General features: G+C 48.2%; 1 protein-coding gene and 1 non-coding gene across 2 annotated transcripts; one reads left to right on the forward strand and one right to left on the reverse strand.

Moving 5' to 3' along the window:
• The first annotated feature begins 123 nt into the window (after positions 1-123).
• LOC122369211 (cytosolic carboxypeptidase-like protein 5) lies at positions 124-20,585 on the forward strand. Its single transcript, XM_043343756.1, has 17 exons — positions 124-360; positions 677-808; positions 3,060-3,167; positions 3,379-3,524; positions 3,860-3,967; positions 4,401-5,393; positions 7,410-7,569; positions 8,237-8,375; positions 8,720-8,930; positions 11,004-11,116; positions 11,400-11,493; positions 11,923-12,091; positions 12,432-12,568; positions 13,198-13,315; positions 13,745-14,879; positions 15,178-15,295; positions 18,525-20,585. The coding sequence occupies exons 2-17, from the start codon at positions 700-702 to the stop codon at positions 18,810-18,812; spliced, it is 4,146 nt and encodes a 1,381-aa protein (XP_043199691.1). The 5' UTR covers positions 124-360; positions 677-699; the 3' UTR covers positions 18,813-20,585.
• Trnat-agu lies at positions 7,868-7,941 on the reverse strand. The gene has a single exon. It is a non-coding gene; the product is annotated as a tRNA-Thr (tRNA).
• Positions 20,586-20,601: the final 16 nt, after the last annotated feature.

The raw sequence follows: 20,601 nt of genomic DNA on the forward strand, positions 1-20,601 counted from the left end.
TTCCTATTTCGAAAGCCAAGTAAATCAAGGGAAGTGATTTTTCTCGAACGAATAGGGTCTTAGAAAGTCACATGTGATTTGCTGGCTAAATATTAGTCTTGATGACACTTGGCACCGGGTCGAGGCAGTGTGTGCAGGCAGCAGGTGCCGCTAACTTTACCGTAAAATACAAAATTATTCATTTAGCGGTCACGATTTGGAGCTTTCGCTCCGATGCGTCACATTTGCCTCAGGCCTTGAGAAATTGTTTTTTGTTTATGAAAGGCGTCGAGTGTGAATGGAGTGTTATGAGCTATTTCTAATTTCCTGAATTTCAGCATGAATATATAAAGCTTGCAATACAAAAAGCACATCCGCAAGGTCAGTCTCAGTTATAGTCTTCATGTCGTATCATTTATCAACGCTTCTTTATTCGGCTGTTCCAATTTCTCGACTTCCATTGTTTTCACACTAATTTACGTTTTCAGTCAGTTTTGTTTGTTTTACAACTATTTTTCGTGTATTATTGATGCATTATGATAAATTCTAACTTCTGAGAGACTGTGCATAAACGGTTTCTTAGCATGTATGCTTATATCAGCTCAGCAGCTAATTTTTTTATTTTAAAATGAAATCATTGAGGATGCATGATAATTATATCTTTGAACAGTTTCAACAGGTTTTTATTGTTTTCCAGGTCAGCTCAGAATCCCAGCCGTGATGGAGGTGGAGACGGATGGTGGGTTTCGCATCTCCTCCAACTTTGACTCCGGCAACCTGCAACGGCTAGAGAAAGTGGAACCAGGAACAGTCACCTTCGAGGGCCAGGGTGAGTGTCAGTTTTGCAACTTGCATCCAAGCTGCTAGGCTCACGCTGCATAACTATTGATAGCAAGTTGGTGGAGGGGTTCCATGCACATTCCACAAGCTTCCTCGTGCTGTTATTGTTATGAAATTTGTGGAAAACTTCACCTGTTGAGCTCACCTGCATGTTTATTTCTATTCTTTGTGGCCAGTCTACAAAGTGTGGCAATTTTGATGAGATCTCGCCAGTGCAGGCTTGTGCGGATTTGGTGTTGTGGGGTGCAGATTTTGCTTGGTGCTGTGCAGATTAAGCGTGGTGTGGTGCAGATTTGGCTTGGTGCTGTGCGCAATTGTCATATTGATGGACATGACAGACCAGATGAGATAGATGAGGAAAATCGGAAAAAAATGGCTGGAGCTTCAACAGGTGATACAGTGTACTCTCTGATCTAGATGTGTTTGCGGTGGTCAGAACAAACTATGCCAGCGCTGGCGGTTCCAGCAATCACGGGGATTGCCCACAAGTTCGCACTGTTACAACGGGCCCTACAACATGAAATGCATCGGTCAGATCTGCGAGGCGCCGGCGGTAGAGTGAGAGAGATTAGCACAGATGAACACGGCCGATGGGAAGGTTAGAAGATCACCGCTCCGCCGCTTCAAGGCTTCAAGCAGTCAAAGGCGAATGATTTATCCGTATCGTGTATATTCGATGCAGATAAAAAGTTGTGTCGAAAGAATCGGAGTTTGTTGCACTCTGCACTCTGCAGCACTGGTAACAGTTGGTAGCAGTTAAACGAGATGCTCTTGGCTCATATGATGGTTTGGCGTTGTTGCCCCGTCGTAGGGCGAGATGTGCATTGTGCGTGCCTGATGGCAGGCCTTGAGGACCACCACTTTGCCGGGCTAATTAATTAGTCCAGTCCGTTGTGAATGACATGCCTATCAGATTTGTTGTGCGATACAGCTTATGACCTAATGAGAGATGCCGAAAATGGTTGCATGCGATGGGTCCGCGTTTTGCCGTTAATATTTTTTACAACTGGAGCATTCACCTGTTGTCAAGCCGCTTAGCTAAATGGCATTTTCGACACCATTGGATAGCAAGAAAAAAAAAACATTGGGATAGCCAGGGGCACATCGCACTATTATCGCCCTGGATGAATCGCCAGGGGCTGGTACTGGATATAGCTCTTGTATTGGCGTGACATGTTATTTGTTTGAGTCGTGTGGTGTGTATTTCTCGTTTCATTTCTATGCTACTGAAAAAGCAGGCTTGCGGCTCATGTCAATAGTTGAGATCAGCGCAGCTTTCAACTGGTCACTTTTGAGGTCGGTGCGGATTTTTTTTTGTGCTCTCAGCCGACTTTGGGACGGATTTTCCGGCTCTGTTTGAAGGAATGGTGCGGATTTTGAGTTCGGCCGATGCGTCTCGTCGACCTGCAAGTCATACTTTGCAGTACCTATGGCTTTGTGGCAGGTCAAACGATCAGAAAATATACAATTGGCTGTCAAGCTCAGTGAGATGAAGGTGAAAGACACTTAACAGATCACACATGGCTAACATGACACCAGACACACTCAATCATAAATGGTATAAATGGTTCATTCTCTGTTGCACTAGGGTCACTCTACTGAGCTCATGCACAGCTTATACTCCCCTAAGCCAGAGTGGCAAATTATGGCAATAGAGTTAATAAGCTGCAGCAGAAACAGTGATAAGCCTGCACCAGCCCACACCATTGGACTGGAATCTACACCATGAGTCTTCAGCAAATCAGATCTGGAATTAATAGAATTACCACAAAATATACATTTGTAAACTTTTGATATGATAAATTACAATAAAGGGTCAATGATTCCCTAGCCAACCCTTCTGTGCCTCCTGTGTACCTACCTATCATTGTCTTGAAGAATGACGTGCATGCACAGCAGGTCACCCCATCAAATGTTTGTCTGAACAAATCATTATTCCTGTTGAGGCCTTAAATGCTGTGATGTCGTGTGGATGATGCAGATTCTGCCTGACATCAAACATTATCTTTGCCGTCAGTGATACCTTGAATCCGGCCCAACATACCTAACCTACCACAGCCCTATACATTGTAGCCTTTGTTAGACCCTTTGCAGAAGCTTGAAAAAAAAACAATGGATCAAGATTTGTTCGCGACGGTGATTTGTCTGGATACGGTGTCTTCGGTGTTGCCCCGTCCACCCTGCCCTTGCTGCTAACTGTTCGCTTGTTAACTATCGTCTGACCGATGTCCTCCCACCAGGTCCCGACGACCTGTGCGCCCACGAGTTCAACTGCTGGGTGAACCCAGACTGCGGAGGCACAGAGTACGAGAACAACAACCGGACATGGTTCCACTTCAGTTTCTCAGGTGAGGGAGAGGACGGAACTTTTGGCGGGACTGGAGATTGATCAACCGGCGTGAGACGGTCATGAAAAGGAATCAGTGAAGAAATTGTACATGAATAACTAATGTCTCTGGTCTGGTGATTCACTTATGAGTAACTTATGGTGACCGGTGTACTTCTTACCAATTCGCTCTGCTAAGACACTGTCTTGAAACCCTCTTTTTTCTTCACCAGGTGGCCCACCATTCGCCACCGTGCGGTTCAATATAATGAACATGAACCGCCAGGGCAAGCTGTACGCGCAGGGTATGCGGACGGTGTACCGCGTGGAGCCCCTGTTTCCCGAGTGGAAACGGCTCACAGACACACACCTCTACAAGGCGAGTCCTTGGGGAGGGGGAGCATCGTGTGGAACATCGTTAGCCGAACGGGGGATAGAACACCTTACCCCCCCCCCCCCCGAGGGGCAGTTCGAGAGCTATCCATCGTTATATAATGCTTATCTTTTTTTTTTTACTACTTGCTACTTTTCAGCCTCATCCGAAGCGTTGTCACGTCTCTCGACTGCCTGTTTCATACCTTGTTTTGTTGTTGGAAGCCCATCTAATGCCTAATTATAAGTAGTATCCTATGCGCCTTCATAATAGGCATCAGAGTTACTCATCCTGTGGCCTATCGTTCCTCTTTGCACTGTCACTGACGATGCTGTCCGCAGGTGGAGGACAACAACTTCATCATGAGCTTCAAGTACTACACACTGGAGGATGCCGGCTGTACGACCTACTTCGCCTTCAGCTTCCCCTACTCCTACACCGAACTGCAGGTGGGCAGAGTTATTGTGCGAGTGTTTTTCTGACGAGGGAATTATGATCACCTGCGCAAATTATTCCTATTGGCTAGGAATCGTAGAGCATGCCTTTGATGTGTAGATGCCGAAATGCACATAATCCAAAGACCAAAGCCATGCTTATTGTGATCAAATGCATGTACATGATGAAATGCAAGACTGACGAGTCCTCTCTGCTTAGATTGGGAATCAAAGCGTCGTTTTGGAAAGCGCTAGAACGTCAAGCTGTTCTCTTCGATTTCAGAGATCTCTGCATTCGTATGCACTGCGTGGCAGTGCTGATAAAATTTCTGGTTTGCTGTCTTGAATGACACTACTCTCATAATTCGCCTTCCGGCTGTTATCTTTAATATGAGTATTCGTTTCCTGTCCACGGTCATCATATGACATCTCTGTTTTTATTTTTCAGACGCACCTGAACGCTCGCGACCTGCAATTCCGTATCACACCACCTATCGGCATCTACTACCACCGCGAGTTGCTGACGTACACGCTAGATGGCAGGCGCGTCGACCTACTGACCATCACCGCCTCTGACGGTGGCGAGGGACGCGAACACCGGCTGCCCGGCCTGTTCCCACTGGCTCAGACTGAGCAGCGCGCAGTGCGCTTCCCTGGGAGGAAGGTGGTTCTTCTCTCAGCGCGGGTCCACCCGGGAGAAACACCCTCGAGTCACGTCCTCAACGGCTGTGTGAGGTTTCTGCTCTCCGCCGACCGCCGCGCGGTGAAGCTGAGACAGATGTATGTGTTCAAAATCATCCCGATGTTGAACCCTGATGGCGTAGCTCGCGGACACTATCGTACCAACATCCACGGAGCCAATCTCAACCGGATGTATGGTGACCCTGCTCGCGCACTACACCCAGAAGTACACGCGGCCAAGACGGTGGCGATGTATCACCACCTAGGTCGCCCGCCGGCGGATTGTGAGGTTCAGGACTCTGAGCCTAGCGTGGCAGAGGTGGACGCACAGTTCGTGAGACCTCGGGAGCTTGTGGCTCCGCCGAGGCCTCCCGAACCTGAGGATGTGTCCAATGACGCGTCGTGCTTCTGTGCTGGCGATGATGAAAGCAGTCTCGGGATGCCCGATCTGAGCCCGCTGAAGAGCCTGCTTCAGATGACGCCGAGAGTCCTGCGGCCGGGAGAGAGGACGGAGACGGCCAGAGTGCTTCCACCGCCGCCCCCTCCCCCTCCGTTTGGGGCAGCGGTGGGTGGGGCGTGCCCTCCCCCGCCCCCGCCCCCGCCGCCCCCACAGCCGCAGCATATAACTGTGACGGCGACTTCGACCGTGATAGGGAATGTAATGGAGGATAGAGCTTCTGTGCAGACTTCGGGAGAAAACCCGGCTCCGAAAGCTACACAGAAGGCGGAGAAGCCAACAGTGGTTGGTGACCAGGCGCAGGTAAATCAACCAATGAGGCAGTAATGATTGAAAACTAGGTGTTATGGCATATAATGATGTAGCTCTGGAAAATTGAGACTTTGTTGCTACCCATGTACTGCTGAGTAGCGAGGCTCATTTTCTTTATTTTTGCCGTACAATTTAAGGGTGCGATGCATCAATGATGTGCTTTTTCTTCGCGATCTAATGACAGGATCGACATGGTTGCGGGATCTTTGCATACGATTACGGTTATTTATTTTGTTTTGTTGCATCGTGTTGCTTATTTATTTGCCGCACCTTAAATCAGATCGAGGCTGCTTTGAATGCAGCAAACAGGCGGTCCACCTCACTTCAGGCAAGGAAGCCGGTGGCGAATATCGAAGAGAGGCCGATCGTGAGTGGGCTGACGACGGGGTGACGGTATCAGTATGATGAAAGTGGTGATGATACATAAGATTGGGTTTAGCCATGCTCCTTCGTCCCTGGGTTACGGCCACGGGTCTTCAACTGAACAGTGTGACAATGCCTGAGAACACCCGCAGCGTCAGAAAGGACTCTTATCATGTTGTGTCCGTTTGCATCGTCAAGGACGATGGGTGTAGCCGGACATTGAACTGGTGGAGGTATCTGGTATTTACTTTTTGCTTGCAACTTGGGTCTTTCACACAGTCCAAAAGTGGACGTTGATGATTGCTGTTCAGTGTCCCGTGTGCAATCGAACCACCTCACAATCCAGACTGACGCTAAAGTCGATCTAACCTGAAAACACCGGCATAGGCATGAACGCCGATGTCGTAGCCGTGCCAGGTAAGTTAGCCCAAAACTGAATCAGAAATCAGTTTGTTTCGGAGCATGTGAAGGCGGCCGGTGAACGCTTGAATTTGCGTGGAACTCAGACTCTCCTATAACTAGAAGATGGCAAAACCTGCGTTGCTTCATTTAATTATTTCTAGCGCCGTCTTTTTCTTGTAGCAAATTTGTAGAAAAGACCTATGTATGCAACAAACGTTCGCCCCCTCGCCTGCCTTCAGTTTCCGACTCTCCGGCATCCAACACATTCTGCTCTTCCCTTTGTAGACTGTGTGAAAGTCCTCAGTTTCAAGCAAAAAAGTGATACATCCACGTCCAGATACCTCCACCAGTTCAATGTCCGGCTACACCCATCGTCCTTGACGATGCAAACGGACACCACATGATAGCAGTCCTTTCTGACGCTGCGGGTGTTCTCAGGCATTGCCACACTGTTCAGTTGAAAACCCATGGCCGTAACCCAGGGACGAAGGAGCATGGCTAAACCCAATCTTATGTATCATCACCACTTTCATCATACTGATACCGTCACCCCGTCGTCAACCCAATCACGATCGGCCTCTCTTCGATATTCGCCACCGGCTTCCTTGCCTGAAGTGAGGTGGACCGCCTGTTTGCTGCATTCAAAGCAGCCTCGATCTGATTTACTTTGCCGACATGATAGTCTGGCAGGTATTGCTGAAATGCCTTAGACCCTAGAACATTCCCCTAATAATTCGTGAATTTTGTCGCGAACTCCATATAGACCCGCCTATTTCCTACACATGATGCAGCATCGATGATTCCGAATGCCGGCAATTGTCGATAGATCATTTCATCATGTAAACTGTATGCTTCAGCTTAACCGTAACTTGGAGGTCATCCAAGCCAAAACACCGTATTGGGGCATAAAACGCGATACGGTGTTTTTGCTTCGCGAAAAGGCACAAAATTTACATACAAACCAAGCCAAACACCATATCGAATGTTAAGTAAAATGATAATGATTATTATGAAATTTGAATAAATGTATCAATTCTGCAAGATCAGACAATTCTAATGGTCTTTTTCCTATCACGGAATGTTGATTCCTTCACATAGAAATCACACCTCAAAGTAACAAAACTTAAAATCGTTCTCCTGTAAAATTTGAAAAACCTGGGATACGGTGTTTTGGCTTTGGACGGCAGATTTACTCCGCTGAGTATCTATTCTCCCGACTGTTGACTCTGACTCCCCGCGCAGGCCGCCGCCGGCTCCGACTCCGAGTCGCTCGTCTCCTCCGGCGAAACTGAACGCTCGGCCTGGAGTGCCAGCTCCGTGTCCTCGGGAAAAGACGAGCCACCCGCCGTCGACTCGAATCTGTTCCTCTACATGGACATGCACGGACATGCGTCCAAACGAGGTAAGAGAAAGATGGTGAACCGGATGCGGGCGGGGGCGATGTGGTTGGGTGGTGACTGGTGGGTGCGTGGTGATACCTACGTAACAAGCCCCGTATAGTGGGCACCAGGGATTGTTAGCTCCTTCAGCAACCACCATTCGGAATTAAAAGAATGTTTTCAACAACGTCCCATATTTTTATGTCTCAAATTATGGAGAGATGTTTTGCGGGAGGTCGTGGTGCGCCAAAAAAAAAAGAAAAAAGGTCGTGGCGCGCCATTCGCTTGGCTCGTCGTTCGGCTTTGTGAACGACAGAAAAGAGGCACCACCGAGATTCGAACTCGGGATCTCCTGTTTACTAGACAGGCGCTTTAACCAACTAAGCCATGGCGCCGCTGAGTAGAGGTGTTGAAATGGTGCTATACAATGAAAGCTAATAAAAGAAGCGACTTGTGACGTAAAAGCTATTTACAAAATTGACACGTTCAGGTGCTCGCTTCGCGAGTTTGTTAGCCCTTCAGGGCGGTTCACCTCGCCTGTTCTAACCCTCCATTCCATTGTGTCAATTAAGGCATGGGAAATCGGGGTCCCCATTCCCAATCGGCCTAGCCTCAATTCATTCGCAATCGGCCTTAGCCTCGGCTCAATCCACTCCAGTGATCCTCACGTAACCACGGCGATGTCCCCAGGCTGCTTCATGTACGGCAACCACTTCAGCTGCGACGAGACCATGGTGGACTGCATGCTGCTGCCCAAGCTGGTCTCCCTGAACTCGGCCAACTTCGACTTCCTCGCCTGCAACTTCACCGAGAAGAATATGCACCACAGGTAGGCTTATAGCGAAAATCCCGGCCTATCTCGTACCTACATTTTTACAATCTACATCACCAGTAAAATGTTTCTTGGGGTGACAAACGAGCGAGCTAGAGTTTGCCCCCCACGTACGCAAGGTCAAATTAGTTTAATTTTCCGGTAATCTACGAAAAACTTCACTAGTTCGCGCTTACCTCGTCATAAGTGTGCGCTGATTTCATGAGGGTTTTGGAGATGGCATAAGGTGCATTTCGCTTCCACCAGACCCTATGAGTATGAGTCTCTCATTTCTTTCTCCTCTCATCGTAAGAACGTCTTCCCTTATCTCTCCCATCATTCTTCCCTTCTCCCTTTCGCAGAGGAAAGAAGGACGGCCTGAGCAAGGAAGGCAGCGGCCGGGTGGCTCTGTACCGCGCCACGGGCCTGGTACGCAGCTACACCCTGGAGTGTAACTACAACACGGGCCGGTTCTGTAACGTACTGCCTCCACTGCCCGCGGAGCCGGACCCGCCGGCAGATACGCCGCTAGTGTTTGAACCGGTGCCCTACACGCCGGCTCACTACGAACAGGTGGGTAGAGGAGAGATGGGAGGGAAGGGAGAGAGGGTGAGTGATATGAATGAATGAATGAATGAATGAATGAATGAATGAATGAATGAATGAATGAATGAATGAATCAATGAATGAATGAATGAATGAATCAATGAATAAATGAATGAAATTGTATTTTACCGCAAAGATGCGAGTCTTTGTCTGTGGAATTATACATAGATCAGGTTTAATGAGTAAAAATGCTTAAGTGAAGATTATTACATTACTCAAGCGATTTTGGCTGATTGCTAAAGTTGAGTGTTTCACAGAAAGTAGCCCAAACTTGTCCCAAATACACGATGAACTATGTTGATTGCTTCGGTTTATTAATATTCATGTACCTTGAAATAGCATATATGAGTAGTACAGAAGAATGCACTAGCCCAAAACATTCGGCCTTTAGGGTATTATGTATGTATCATTGAAACTCAATACAATTTTACTGAATAGTTGAATATTGTTGAGTCAAAATGAAGGGCTTCGAGTAGAATGCTGAGTCTTGCCAGAGGCTTTTTACTGAAGGCCTTTTAACTTGCGAGTGTTATTTTTGGCGAATAAAGACTTGTGTCAGGGTTATAGCACACTCTGGCCTGCATATCGAGTTATCAGTAATGTGAAAATATCATCAATCTTGTTTATTAGTGGAGATCCTGATCCTATCAGAATGTAGCCGCGTATGATTAAAGGGACCCTCCCACCTTCAAAAAAGTTTATGAATTGGCATGAAAGTGATGTCGCTCGGTTCAGAAAGAGCGAAAACGAATATCTACCAAATTTCACCGAAAAATATTCACCGGTTTTCAAGATATTAGACTTTTACTTTTGTTTACTTTTTTTGGGATCTCCGCTGTTTCTAGCGACTTTATTTTAGAAGTGCGGCGTTTGCGGCAGATGTTGCGCGCAAATAGCATATACCAGCGCGTGCTACAAAACGTTTTAGTCAAACATTTAAAAATAGTTAATATTTGCGCTGACGTCACACATTCAGAGGGGTATTCCTAAGCATTAGCCCCTCTGAATCAAAATGCTGCAATTTTGAAATTCAATATTTCCGATTTAAGGCATTTCTCGATGTTGTGAGTGCCGAAACCGGTAATTGTGAGCCAGGGACCTCATTTTGGCTATCTCAACTCAAATCTAATGTTAAAGGAAGACTGCCACCTTCAAAAAGTTTTCTCAGATCGGCCTATGATTTATTGCCTGGACAAAACAAAATTTTAGAATTCACCTGACAAAGTATCATCACGTGAATCGCGAAAAAAAAAATGGTCGATTATCATACAATTATCAATCGGTTAATGTCTAGCGACAATGTTTACACATCACTAGACTTCAAGGTCATAAGATTATTACATTTTATTTGAAAAAGTAAGGTATTTTATGATTTACTAATAAATGATTTCATAAGAAATTGGCCATGTTTAATTTATTTTGCATTTAAGTTCGTAAAACATTTAAAAATCATGGCTCGTTTGGAATGGGTCCATGGCCCATGTTAAACCCCATTTCCCACACTTTTTTGGAAAAAATGAACTGCTGAATATATAAGTTTCACTTTTATTTTGACACTCCAAAATTCTTCTCTGATCTCGAAACAATCAAAGTTTTGACATATATTTACCAAAAGATAAGAAAATTCATGTTTCAAAGTTATCGATAAACAGTAGAGATGTCGGTTATCTTGGACTGAAAAAATGGCATCAAACTGAACTTTGGTCTCCGATTTCTCGCAAACGGGTTCGAATTTCGGAAAACCGACTTCAGTCTGGGACATAGGTGGCTCAGCTCTAGTGAAAACCGTTTTGTGGAAAAAAGGTGGCCGTCTACCTTTAAGGTGGGAGGGTCCCTTTAACACATGTGAACGATGTGGGATGTCTGATATTCCTTTGTGATTTCTGAATTGTGTCTGTGTTTGTCAACTTTGTTCAACCCGACCGTAAAGTCGAAACTCTGCTGGTATACCACACAAAACTGACCCTAACTGCCTGTGTCCAGGTGGGCGAAACTCTGCTGTAATACCACACTAAACTGACCCTTACTGCCCGTGTCCAGGTGGGCGAGGCGCTGATGATCTCCATTCTGGATCTAACCGGTGACAACCCGCTGTCTCGGCTGCCGCGCTCCGAGTACAGGGATACGGCCGGAGTACGCGCATGGATCAAACGGTCAGTGAAAAGGAGGAGTCGGGTCAGACAGTTAGTGAAGAAGATCACCACGGTCTGTTGATAGGGAGAATGATCAGTCAGTAATTCACTTTATCCAGACGTTGGCCGAAAGTGGCTGAAATTCATGGGTCAATAACTGTATCAATCAGTCTATATATTCCAACTGTATCTTGGAAGTTCCATAAGCAATGTTCCAAAGATAAATCGCCTTCATGCTTTTTAAGATGTTGTGTGAATTTTCCCATCACATTCACATTCGCGTCCGATCCGCTTCTCGCGACAGGTTCATGACAGTGACGAAGTTCGGCGAGAACAACATTCTGTTTTCGCCGGAGAAAACGGCTAGAACCATGAAGGTCACAGAACGACACAGACAGGTAACTTTACCACTGTTTATCATCAGAACATTTTAAAAGAAAAGACGAGAATCCATTTTGATATAGGTAGTTCGTGCTTTATGGATTGTGCTCCCAACGCATGTTGTTTGGTTGCTTTCGTCGATATTGCTCTTTGTTATTTTTTGTTATGTCGCCTGTTTTATTGTTTAGGCTTTGTTATGTTTGTAACTGATTGGTTCATCCCCGTGACTTATTTCTAGCACGATATTTATCATCCTGTGACATAAAAGCTACCGAGAGCTTTATTGTCTATACAGGATTCCTTTTATTTCGCTCGAATGGACATTACATATTTATCCATTGTCGTCATTGATCAGACGTCCATCGAGAGTACACTAATAAAGCTGAACCACCCATTGTACCACACACAACACTCACCCTTATTGACCTACCCCATACGTTCGTCAGGCGGCGGCTGAAGAGCGAAGTCCAGGAGCCGGCGGACGCAATGTCTCCTCGACTCCAGCAGGAGGGACCGGAGCACAGCGCAGACTGGCGCTGGGCACCACCTCCCCGGGACGGTGTGGGACGGACACCAAGGACCGGAGACGACCGCCACTCAGGAGGGTCCGAAAAGGTTGGTGTGGGGCGTGTTGGGTTTAGGGGTGTGTGTTGATAGTGTGATCAGGGTCTGCAAACTGGTCAAGCTATCACAGATGTTTGCCCGTGCTGTCGCGTTTTGTATTTTATGTTTGATGCGGGGCTCGACTTCATGTTTTTTTTTTTTTCATTAGTACATTACTCATGTCGCTTATCAATTGCATGTATTACCGATTCAACATCGATAATTTATCAAACCACGCATTCATAACTTGGAGCTATGCTCAAAACACAGAAGCCAATAGCATACTCATCAGTCACCGACCAGTGTATTATTATATACAGAATCTCAATTAACCCCCATACGCCATCCACAGCCAAGAAGCTGTCGCCCGGCAAAGTCGAGGACCAGGAGAATGCTACGGTGGCCAGGCCGGCCAACAAGCGCTCTGCTGACGCACTTCTGGCTCCCAGTACGGCGGTGAAAACCGACCCGGAGATCAATCTGGATAAGGTTAGTTCGGGTAATGGGTTTTACTAGTTTACAAAGGGATGTGTTCGTAGGTCAATGCTGGGTCTGGCGAAGTGAACCTCTTCAGCCAACGTTCGATTGGTCTACCGATACTTCCCAACAAGCTCTGAATGTTTTCAGAAGCCTATGTGGGACGTGTACCAAAGTAAACGCCTGATAAGTCCTGTTCGGTTGAACGGACTTTGACTCAGCTCGTGGCGTGCTTGAAAGACAGTTTGTCCTCTTGTTTGTTACTTCTCATTTGTACGATTTCATTTATGTCCAGTGTCGTGCCATGGATAGCTGCTGTCACAACATTCTCTGACCCTTTATCGCCATCCTTTTCTGGCTGTCTGTGTCCTGTTTTAAATAAAAACAAATATCACAATTTTTGTAAAATGCGCGTTGTCCATATATTCGGCCCGGGCACCAGCGCCATAAAAATGTACGATGTTGAGAGTCTGGCTATCGGATGGTACACTCGGGGGCAGATTGATGTTCCACCACTCCCTACCTATCGGGCTCCCATGGCTCAGCACTGGCAGCAGCCAGTGTTGAGCCGCTACCTCACCCTAAAGTACCTAAGTCCCTCTCCGAATGCCCCCTCTGAAATTCTCTCTCCGTTGTTCCAGGAGACTGCCGGCCCTGCGTCGCAGCCGTCAGATCTAGCCAGTCCGGCCGGACCCAGTCAACTGCGAGTCAAGAGCCCCGTACTGCAGCCGCGCTTTGGACAGCAGCTCACTCAGACAGGTACGGATAGGGAAGGGAGAGAAAGTAAGGAAAGGATGGAGGGAAAATGGAGGGTGGGCGACAAGGGGAGATGGGAGGAAAGAAGCTAAATCGTACATGGAGACAAGACGGGAATGTGCAGACCTGTGGTGAGGATGATAAAAAGAATGCAGAGAGTGAGGTATCGTATGTGAAAGATTGAGGGACTGTGTTTGTGATGGGTAATGTAGGACTCGTGCTTACATTTTCCTCGGGAGCAGCGGTGCCGCTCCAAGGGAGCAGCCCGCATGAGATAAAGTTCGGAGGTGCCGCTTCGGAAAACCAGTCCGGAGGGGGGTTGCGGCGTGGAGGAGAAGGATTTCAGTATCCTGAGGATAGAAGCACGGAACGGTCACTTCAGACTAGATATGACCTCAGATGTGACCTGACCGGCGTCTCCCTCCCCACCAGGCAACTCCCCAGCCGGGCTGAGCCGCAAGCCAGTGCGTCGCGCCCTCTCTGAGAAACGCAAGGTGCTCAAACCAACCCCCGTCAAACTGGGAGAGAGTGGCCTTCAGACCGGCGCCGCTCCCAAGCTGCGCCGCTCCGGGAGCCTCGTAAACGCCGCCTCAGCAGACGCACCGCTGGCAGAGACATCTGTTGTCAATAATCTGAACCTCATCTTGGGGGACAAACGTCAGGTGGCTGGCCTGGCCTGGCCAGAACCGGTTGCCGGGGCAACGGCGGCGTCTGGCGCGCTTTCAAAACGCCCGCCGAAGAGGAAGAAGCGCGCGGGGAAACCGGAGGCTGCGACAGCGAAAAGCGATGGTTTGGCGCCTTGTCGCAGTCTTGGCCATTTGATTCAGATGGTGAGCACTCCGCCAAGCTTTGCCAACCTCTTCATGGCATCGGCCAGCACAGGCGAGTTGGAATCGAGCGCGCGGAGTGTGGGGTACGCACAATTAGCGACAGAGTCCACGAGTGGAGGAGCGCCGTCAGGGGCCTGGTCTGGGCGCAGTGAGTCGACACTGGACGCCCAGGATGAGTCGGCCACACTGCCGGATCAGCCGGAGCCGCGCGCCAGACGACATGAGAGCTGCGAAAGCTCGCCACTGAGCTTCGCCGGAGCTTTGAGTAGCGCCAGTAATAGCCCACGTGGTCACCAGACAAGCCAGCCTGCCTCTCCGGCGTCGCCGAAACAGCCAAACTCGCCGAAGTTTGGTCACTCATCGCCAAAATATAGCCAAGATCTGCCAAAGCTAGGCGAGAGTCTGCCGAAGCTTGGCGGGGCAGGTTTGGCGGAATCTGACAGCGCGGTGGCGGGGTTTGGCCAAGGCGGGTCTGCCCCCGTGTCCACTACACCTTCGGCCGTGGCCTACGACGCCCCGGTGTTGTCTCCGCGCAGTCCACGCATGCGCAGACCGTCAGTCAAGACGCGCTGTTCCACCCGCATGGCCGCCAAGAAATCCGCCAAGACGCTGAAGGTGAAGCGGGCGGTGCGTCCCTTGGCGGATCCGGCCGAGCCGTCCACCTCGGCGGCTGGAGCGGCCGGCGAAAGTTCCGCCGAGAAACCCGCCAAGGCGCCCAGAAAGAAACTCGCTCGCAGGTGAGAATGATGGGGAAAAAGTTAGGTGTTATCAGAGTTTCAGCTTGTTTTTAGGTTTGTATCAATGCGTACGAAAAATGTTACTTTTTTCTCATGGGCCAACTGATTGCACCAGTTAACAGTGTTCACTTGTATATCTTCGCTTACAAGTGTTCTTCTTCAATAAGCTTTCTTCAACATATTATTTATCCAACTGCAGACGCATTTTAACGTTTTTACTGTATGTTTTTCGTAATGAAGCATGTGTTTTGACGTACTCTGACGTGACATCTGTTCCGTCGTGTTTTCGGTCCCGCAGGGCGTCTGCACCTGTGGGTCCCGACCCGCTGGCCGCCCTGGAGCTGATGACGTCACCGGGCGGCAGTCTGGCCGGTGACGTCACCACTGCCCTGGACGCGCCGCCTCTGAGGGCCAAGGTAGGTGTCGTGACGCGTGCCGTGTGGGACCTCAGCGTGTTGGTGTGTACAGGTGTGAAAGGAAAGGAGCGCCGTTGACCTCTGAAGTCCAGACGCCATAAAGCACAAATCACACAGATGAGAGGACAGGAGGACCCAGCTGGGGTTAGAGATTCGCCAGAGCCATATACTGCATTACAGGTAGAGGACAGGCGTTGATGTAGGGCTGCGGCCCGCAAGTACCGAACGGAATGATTTGATTCTGTATTTATCGTTGAACACGATTAGGTATATAATACTATATAGTGGGTACAATTGAATGTGGAAGGTCACAGGCGAGCGCTGCGAGAATGGTGTAGAACTTGGAATGGAGACGTTAAGTGTTCTCGGTTCCTCTCGGTGCTATTGGGACTTGAAGTTGCTATAGGATAAGTATATCGATAGATGTTTCCTAACAACTGGCTCCATCCCGTTGGGACAGTCTTATCCCTAAAGAACAGACTTCCCAGACGCTCAATCGGTCACCCAAGCTGCTCACAGAATCCCCCTTCTTTCTTTCCCCTTTCATGTGCGTTCAAGCTCATATTTCCACGGCATTAGGCTCAAATGAGATGGGATTGCAGCTGGTCATTTTCGTTTGCCTTTGGCGGAAGACCTGTCCCGACATGACATTAATTAGTGCTAACGATGCGTACTTATGACGTCATTTCCGTCATTAATGAGAATACTGAGACGCGGCCGGTATAAATTAATTCCTCGTTACTGTTGTGAAGTGCATAACCTCACTAAATTTAAAGGTGCATTGGCTTCAGTACAACTCCTTAACCCGCGCCCTGGTGGGGTCTCTTTATAACGCGACCTGGTGGGGGGGGGGGGCTATTTTTTGCCCCCCTCGTATCTCCGAAACTACAGAACGGATCCGCAAAATTCAAACGGCGTTCGAAAGGCCAGTCAAATTTGTCGAGGGAAACCAAATTTCATTGACCTCGGGGTCACCGATGACGTCACAGGTCAGGTCAAAGATGCCATGTTTCACCGTTCACGGGTCATCTAGGGAATGCGCTATAACACCGAAGAAAACGCATTTTTTTTTCGAGAATCAGCGATAGGGCGTCAGTTGCCTAGTAGATATGTTGCTATTAGAGGTCACTGACAATACCAGGTCAGGTCACAGGTCAGGTCACCAAGGGTCACAGGTCAGGTCACTTGAGCCCAACTTTACTAAGGTTGTGTGATGCATGTTTTATGGCCAATTTTTCATTTCCAACTCAATGGTGTTGGTTATAAGCAGGGCTGCGGAGTCGGAGTCGGAGTCGGAGTCGGAGTCGGTCGGAGTCGACAGTTGTGACCGGAGTCGGAGTCGGAGTCGGAGTCGATTTTAGAAACCCGAGCCGGAGTCGGAGTCGGAGTCACCGAAAATCTGTCGACTCCGCAGCCCTGCTAGGCCTGCGGAGTCGGAGTCGGGAGTTGGAGTCGGTCGGAGTCGACAATTCTGCCCGGAGTCGGAGTCGGAGTCGGAGCTGGTTTTTGGAAGCCGGAGTCGGAGTCGGAGTCGAAGTCGCCGAAAATCCATCGACTCCGCAGCCCTGGTTATAAGACTATCAGGTATGGCTTAGGTCACTTTCTGGTGAAGTTCAGGTCAAGGTCAGGTCAAGGTCAGGCCAAAAAAGGTCAAATTTTAAAGTTGATAGTTTTGCATAAAATGGGTATTGATTCGATGCAGCTCGTCACGGGGAGTCTAATGGTGGTCTTTGTTTTGCGCTACGGGGTCTAGAATTGCTAAAAATTGAGTTTGAAAATTTGACGTCATCAATTTTGAACAGTTTTTTCGCTGTAACTTCGCCAAAAAACGAGTTATCAATCTAAAATTTGGTATGTGGATGGAAGGCAGTAAGGACTATCACATATATTCCGGTTTTTCCGAAATTCAAAAAACTTTTTGGATTTTTCGATGATTATACCCAAAAAATTATTTTTTGATTTTTGGGGGTCAAAATCCAAAAATTTAAAAAATCCGAGATAGCAGTTTTGTAGCCCTGTCAATTCTACAGCTTTTATGTCCTTACCATTTTTCTGTATTTGCAAAGCTATAGGCCTGACAGCTCTTCCCGCGAAACCCTTTTTTGGTCCGAAAACGGCAGAACATGACGTCACTCTGACGTCATTTCCGGCCAACCTATCATAGCCTTTGGAAAAATTTTTGGTCACAATGTGTAAAATTAATGTCCGGGAGGGTACTGAAAGTTTGGTGACGATAGGCGCAGCGGTTCTGGAGATATATCGAAAAGTCTAGAGGGGGGGGGGGCAAAAAATAGCCCCCCCCCACCAGGTCGCGGGTTAATTCACCAGCTACTTCCTTTCAACTCCTAAATTAACCTGTTGCTTCAGAACAATAGTTGATTGTTTCAGAACTTTGTGTTTCAACAAATCCCCAATGGGGTTTTCGTCACTTAGTAGAGCGAGATCGAGCGCTCCTAACCATTTGCGAGACAATCAACCCGCGCGCCTGGAGCCGACTTCAATTCACGTCTAGCGGTGCGGTCGCTGCCGAGCCTGAGGCGCTGTCAAAGCAGCCCGTATTTACCGCCGGGGCGAGGTATTGAACGCGGATATCGCGCTTCTCGGAGACGAGGCGGCTGGTCGCCGCTGGCCGCTGGCGAGGCTGGGATGGTGGGTCTATTTCTGGTGGTGACGGTGGATAGCCTTGGCTGGTGGGTTTATTTCTGGGATAGCGGTGGGATAGCTTGGCTGGTGGCCTAGTGGGTCTATTTCTTAGATAGCGGTGGGATGGCTTTGCTGGTGGGTCTATTTCTTAGAATGCGGTGGGTTGGCTGTTGGGTCTGTTTCTGTTGGTAGCGATGGGTTGACAGCAGTGGGAGGTTCCTGGTGGTAACGGTGGGTTGATTGGGATGGTTGTTTACTGGGATGGTTGTTGTTTACTGGTGGCAGCCGGCGGCAGTGGCGGTCGGAATAATTGCTAGCACCGATGGTGGATTTTCGTTGGTACCGACATGATGCATTTGGTAGCCGCTTTTGTGACATCCAGTGGCATTGTTGGGAGATTTGATAAGTCCCCACGCCCCTCCCGATTTAGTTAGGTGTCCACTGTCCAGTGGTCACGCCTAGGCGTGCCTGGTATCGTTATGAAAGGTTTTATTGCCCTCATTCAATGAGACTCGGGCAGTGTTCCTTCAGCCGTTGTAACCAAAGTATTTCCCGCCACCCCACTTCACTGTCTATTCTCCGGCAGGTGCGGAAGCCTCGCGTCAAGTCCAAGCCGCGCTCACCGGGCGCCCGCTCTGTATCCGTCTCAGGGGGGACGCTCTGCTCCCTCACCGCTGATCAGGATATCCCGGACGGACCGCGGCGCGCCGTCTCAGAGGGTCACGGGTCCCCCGAGCCGGGCCCGGCCCTGCCGCCCGCCGCTGGGAGACTGCTGAAGAAGAAACAGGGAAAGCTGGCCCGGCGCACGGGTTTGGAGCGAGGAAGGCCCGCGCTGCAGCAGGTCAAGAAGAGGAAGCTGAAGGAAAAGGTCTGAGCGACGGACGGTGGTTGATGTGGGGTTGTTGAAGAGAGTGATGGACGCGAGGGAGGCGGGTTGGCGGTGAAGGATGCTCCCATGGTAACTCTATGGGACAGTTTCTAAGATTTTGACTTCATTGACCAGCACTGACGAACGTTTTTATTTGGGGGCTGCTCAGCGCTGGGTTTTACATTCAAACCGCGAGGCAGAGGGTTCAATGAGCTAACCCGTGGAGTGGTACATATAGAGGGCGCAGCTGTCGCTCTATACCACTGACGTCATCATGGCGGCTGGTTGTGCCGCCATGACGTCATCATAGGACAAATTAATGACGGCAGCGGGGCACTGCCTCACGAAAACCGCGTATTTATTGGCGAAGTCTCGTCGCTGGGACGATAAGAAGACTGTGATAGCCTTGTTTAAGTTAATAATTTCATCTTTTTGTTGACGTGGCACCGAATATGGCGCAGAACGCGACGGTTTTCGGAGTTGAGAGCTGCGATGGACGATGAGGCTTGGTGTCGGAGCTCATGAACTGAGAGTTTATCGTAAGACTATTTTATTCGAAAGTGAAAGCATCCTTATGTGCTCTGCGAACGGCGAAAACGATGGTTAGCTTTCCAGCGAAGTTTTGCTTTTAATCTGAGGTTTTTTCACGATTGTCGTTGCTAGCTTGTCAGATAGGAAGCTGGTTCGAAATTAGACGTTGAAAGGGTCCAACGAGTCGATAAAAGAACGAACGAAAGAGGAGGAAGACCATTGTACAGGCCCTATTATTGTTTATTGCTTGGCTATGCTTTATTTTCCAAAATCCTGAGTAATCAGTATGATGGATTTTCTCAGACCAGCGTCAGTATTTGTATCTAGAGAATGATTCTCTAGAGAAAAATCGGAAGCTTTGCACAAACAAAAGGTTTTATGCAGCATGATCTGTGTTTCTCAGTCCGTTTTGATACATCATTTAAAGTATTGTCATTATGATGTTTCACGATTTTTCGCTGCAACAAAAAATGTTGCCGAAATTCGTTATAGAACGAGCTTCTCGATCGAGAAGAATGAACTTTCTCGACCGATATATTTTCGTTTAGTAATATAGTTTGTTTTAAGAGGACGACCTCTTTTCTGTAACAGATATCCTGGCTTGTGCTGAGTGTTGTTTTTGTGTTCCCTCCAGTTCAGTCGCTGTTTTCTGTTATGGGACTGATCAGTGTTGCGGTATATTCTTTAGAGCACGTGTAAAAATGATGTCATAGCCAATATGAGATTAACCGACATCTTGCAAGTACCAGATAGGATTCGTTACCACTAAAATTGTACTGGATTGTTGTTATAGTGTCCTCTTTCTTCGGCCAGGAATTGTATTAAAGATAATTGATAAAAAGTATCTGAGTGGCCTCTGTCCCTATGTATAAATAGTAAGGACGCCTTTCTAGCCCGCTTGCGAAGAATCGTAGCGATCTTTGAGCTGACCAAATATGCTAGAACTGGAAGGGAATTGCTTCGTCCCTTTTTCGCTGTTGCATCATAGATAGTAGTTACAACGGGAATGGATTGTTATACGACGACATCATAGCACACGCGAAATGCTGATCGCTTCTGTTGTGGTGTAGACTTTAGCTACTTCCCGTGCTAGTTGTTGTTTTGTAGCCGTGATAATACTATCTCGATGTTCTAGATGGTTTTATTTAAACGAGAAATAAGATAAATTTGTGTGCTAATGCCTCATTAACCATCGCTTTGCTGACATACAGATGTACATTTTTGGAAATACACATGAAATGTGTTCTATGGTGACTTTGTTGAC

Source organism: Amphibalanus amphitrite, unplaced genomic scaffold (genome assembly GCF_019059575.1).
Source record: "Amphibalanus amphitrite isolate SeventyFive unplaced genomic scaffold, NRLGWU_Aamphi_draft 001016F_arrow, whole genome shotgun sequence".
Lineage (NCBI taxonomy): Eukaryota > Metazoa > Arthropoda > Thecostraca > Balanomorpha > Balanidae > Amphibalanus > Amphibalanus amphitrite.